The 4,101-nt window shown below is 39.1% G+C and overlaps 1 protein-coding gene across 1 annotated transcript in view; it reads right to left on the minus strand.

Moving 5' to 3' along the window:
• Positions 1 to 329: 329 nt before the first annotated feature.
• SYT10 (synaptotagmin 10) overlaps positions 330 to 4,101 on the minus strand; it is a 50,513-nt gene continuing 46,741 nt past the window's right edge. The window contains exons 6-7 of the mRNA XM_003792491.1: positions 2,582 to 2,711; positions 330 to 965 (exon numbers count right to left, since the gene is read on the minus strand). Of these exons, the coding sequence (XP_003792539.1) occupies positions 894 to 965; positions 2,582 to 2,711 (202 nt within the window). The 3' untranslated portion in view covers positions 330 to 893. The remainder of the gene's footprint in view (positions 966 to 2,581; positions 2,712 to 4,101) is intronic.

The following is a 4,101-nucleotide window of genomic DNA, read 5'->3' on the forward strand; positions in this document are numbered from 1 at the left end:
AAAAGTCACCAAAAAGATATGTCATGGTACTTGAGACCCTTACAAACACTTAAAAAGTGAACTCTGATTCTGTTCACTTCAGAATACTAATGCTACATTTGAGATTCAGATTATTAAAATTTAAAAAATATCAGTTAGACAGTGCAACAGATGTTTGAATTAATATAACAAGAATACAGTATAAAATGGTGGCCATGATGGCTCCACGGCTCCACTTTCTAGTCACTAAATGTCACAGTTGAAGTTTCTATTCAGAATGATTCTTTAAACTGACAGCTTTGTCTGTATGTTTTATAGAACAAGCTCGAGAGACAGAGTTTTGGGTTTAGCAGAGCCAAACATCGCCAAGAAAAGGATTTGCTGAGAAGAAAAGAAATTAGCAGATAAGTAATATTACTTTGATTGCACAAAGATTGAATTCTGTGTAAGTTCAAATTTCCTTTAAAGTGTATAGAGAACCAGGTGCACAATTGGAAATTAACACAGTTGCAGCAAAATCAAAACCCTACATATGTGACATGTGCTACTTTACACAAAAGCAGCATAAACTATAGTTAGTTTTAGATAAGAACTAATCTTCTAAAAAACTTATTTCTTTGCCTATGCAAAGAATTACAACATATTAGAATACACTTAGTGCTAATAGGCGTACGACAGGAAGGTTTGAATACCTTATGTATCTGAGGACTATTTGTATTCAAGTAAAATGTATTAAGATGCTCACAGTTTAAAAAAAAGGACAAAAAAGGAAAGAAAACAAGTGCACATCAAATTTGTACATTACCATGGATGTATTTTAAATGAGAAAATCAAACCTTCCACTTTTTTTTTTTTTTCCTGATCCAATGAGAATATGGTCAGGCCCTTTTTTGAACCATCTTAGTCTGGAGGCCTTACGGTGTGGAAGGTGGTTTGGGAGATGGACAGGATCCTTGACTATCAAAACTGGTTGCCCGGCCAGGTAACTGAAAGACAATAATTTCACAATATGTGATCTGATCTAGCGCAGAAATACAATATAGTGGCTAATTGTTGATCCCTTTTCATCATGAGTATTCAACCACAATATGCAAATCTCTGAAGAGAAGACACACGTGGTCCCCCCCAACCCCCCTGCCTGACCCCCGCCCTTTAGAACTTCCCTTCCCGGGCAGCACAATGAGACATAAATACAGAATGTAAGAAGAGTGGGGTACACGGATGTACTTAGCACGGTACAGACGGCTGTTGATCACTGGGGATAACTTCACATCTTATGGCAGCCTTTCTAGTTCTTTTTAAAATAATTAATGGTTTGCGGCAGTGAGGGGCAATTTGTAGGTTAAGAGCAACAAAACTGAGGTTCTAGGACATGAGAGACTCCATCCACTTGCTGTAAGGCAGAAGGCGATTACAGGAGCAGTTGGCATGATGAGAGGGACTGCACTTGGCAGATGGGAGTCCTGAATGACCAAGATAATTTCTCGTGATCTTAAATACATCTTACTATGACTGTTTACATGTTCTCAACACAAACATGTGCCTGTTCCACAGAACCCTTCGTTTAAAATTGTTAATTACCTTAAAATAATACTGATTATCTGGGTAGAAGTAATCAGATTTTCTTTCTTCTTTTCTGTTTTTTTTTTCCTTTTTTTTTGGATAGAATCTTATTCTGCCACCCTTGGTAGAGTACTGCAGCATCATAGCTCATAGCAACGTCAAACTCTTGGGCTCAAACAATTCTCTTGTTTCAGCCTCCCCAGCAACTGAGACTTCAGGCAGCCAGCACCACGCCTGACTGGTTTTTCTATTTTTAGTAGAGACAGGACCTTGATCTTGCTGAGGTTGGTCTTGAACTCCTGAGGTCAAACAATCCACCTGCCTTGGCCTCCCAGAGTGCTAGGATTACAATTGTGAGCCATATAATAGTTTTATTAATAGCTAGCATGGTTCCATACTCTGTGCTAAGAATTTACTATTCAGTATTTATTTAGTTTTACCCTGAGTTCACTACTACTATACATTCATAGAGGAAATAGCCCAGGGTTACACAATATGGAGGCATAGAGCAGGGTCAGGCCTTCAACTCAGGTAAACTGATGATATTTTTAATATCTGTGAGCAATTTTTCTCCCTGGCAGGAACTGAGGGAGATACACCTGTCCCTTACATAGGAAAGCTGTATTAAGTAACAGAGCCTATATTTAGGGATTGTAGGGAACTTTAGGTGAGGCAGCTGTTTTCACAAAAGAGAAGCATAAAAATTCAGTTTCCAGTTAGTAATCAACTTACTAGACTGCTCGAGCACTCACTGTTTTAAGTTTTTAGGCTATGCCACAAAAACAAGAGACTTGAGGTTTTGACTGGGCTATTGTCCAAAAGGATGTGAAGCCAGAAATTCTAGTGGTTTTTAGAATCCAACAAGGCACACAGAACTTTGAATTCTAAATGTTCAACACCGACAAACAAAATCAAGAGGAGTCTTTATTATTCTTTTTTAAAAAGTTAATACACGAGATGACAGGGAGAGGTTAGCAGATAAGTAATATTTAGGCAGAACAGATAACAGAGGGCAGGAGTCAGGACCTCCCGAGCTCACCTCCAGCAAGGGGTGCCAGTGTGTTATTGGTTTTCGGTGATAGGCCAGCATTTCGTTCCAGTGGTCTCGCCCAAGACCTTCAGCGTCCAGTCCCGTCCTGCACACGCCAATGACCTCGTTGTGTCCTACCCTACGATTGGTAGAATATTACACTTTCATTTCCCACATTCACAGATAGATGGCGTTTCACACTTCTTAGTAGACTTTTAAACCTGTGATTTTGCAAATTTTATCACTTCAGGTCAAATGAAAATCCTTAAGGAAAGCAAAATTTACTAAACCAGAATCAACATTGAAAAATGAACTTGATGAGACACACACACACATACAGACCCTGTTAGCGCTCTGTAATTTGAACACATTTCATACTAATACAAATAGTGTGAATGAGAAATGCCAGCAGGTCCTTCCCCATAGGATGAATTTCTTTCTTAAAAGTAGTCCTATGAAATTTAAGTGATTCAATCAAATCTTTTTCCTTCCACAAAGCTTAATATTTGGTAACAATGCTTAGACTTCTCAGGGAGAGCATGTTCTTTTGTACAAGAGCATAGTTAGTGGGCTCTACGTGATCCGTCAGTGGGTGTTTCTGCTTGGGCTACAGTTAAGCAGGGCACAGTCACATTCAACCCTCTGGCATGTGATTCATTCCTGCGTAGCAGAGAGCACACTGGACAACATTTCTATTTTCTATTCGTGTCCTGCCTTCTCAGCAATGAATCAAAATAATAATAATGGGTACTATTTGTGAGATCTTATTATGTGCCTGCATTCTAAGCCATTTAAATGTATTGACCCATTGAATTCATACCGTGACCATAAATATCATTATTATCATCTCATTTTATAGATAAATAAACTAAACTCGCAGAGGTCAGGCACGCCTGACTTTACACCCTCAGTAGGAGGCGGAGGCAGAGGCTACGTCAGGGCGGCCGGCTCAAGACTGCAGGGTAGGTTGCGTCTCATAACGGGTAGTAACTTCAAGGGGCTGCTGCAGGGTGGTGGTAACAGACATTTCTGCAGAGACTGTTCACTGACGTCGGGACACTAGCGAGTTACTTCTTGTCACTGATGTGGACATGCACATTTGATGTCATTTTTCTCACTATGGAGTTTCTCAAACAAACCTATCTTGAGAAATAAAATTTTTACTTTCCTGTTTTATTTACCTTGTTAAGATCCATGTCCCTCACATTGCCTGGGTGACAAATATTTGATTGTATCTACCTGCACTCATTGCTGGGAGGGATCAAGAGCAGAATAGGACTATCGATAAAAACACAACATTTGGGGGGTATACAATTTCAACTAATTCAAGATCTCATTTTAAAAAGTCACAGTTTTTTTTTAACTTACATATAAATTTATTTCAAATAGTTGATGCAAATCATTTTTTTTTTTTTTTTTGGTCCTTCTTTTTCGCTAGTTCTGAGTCAGAGGATAACCCATTCGACTTCTGCTAAACACCATTTTCATGCTACTAAAACACGGACGCTCCTGTGCGTTCCTGTTTGTGC

This window comes from Otolemur garnettii, unplaced genomic scaffold (assembly GCF_000181295.1).
Source record: "Otolemur garnettii isolate 467f Iridium unplaced genomic scaffold, OtoGar3 scaffold00057, whole genome shotgun sequence".
Lineage (NCBI taxonomy): Eukaryota > Metazoa > Chordata > Mammalia > Primates > Galagidae > Otolemur > Otolemur garnettii.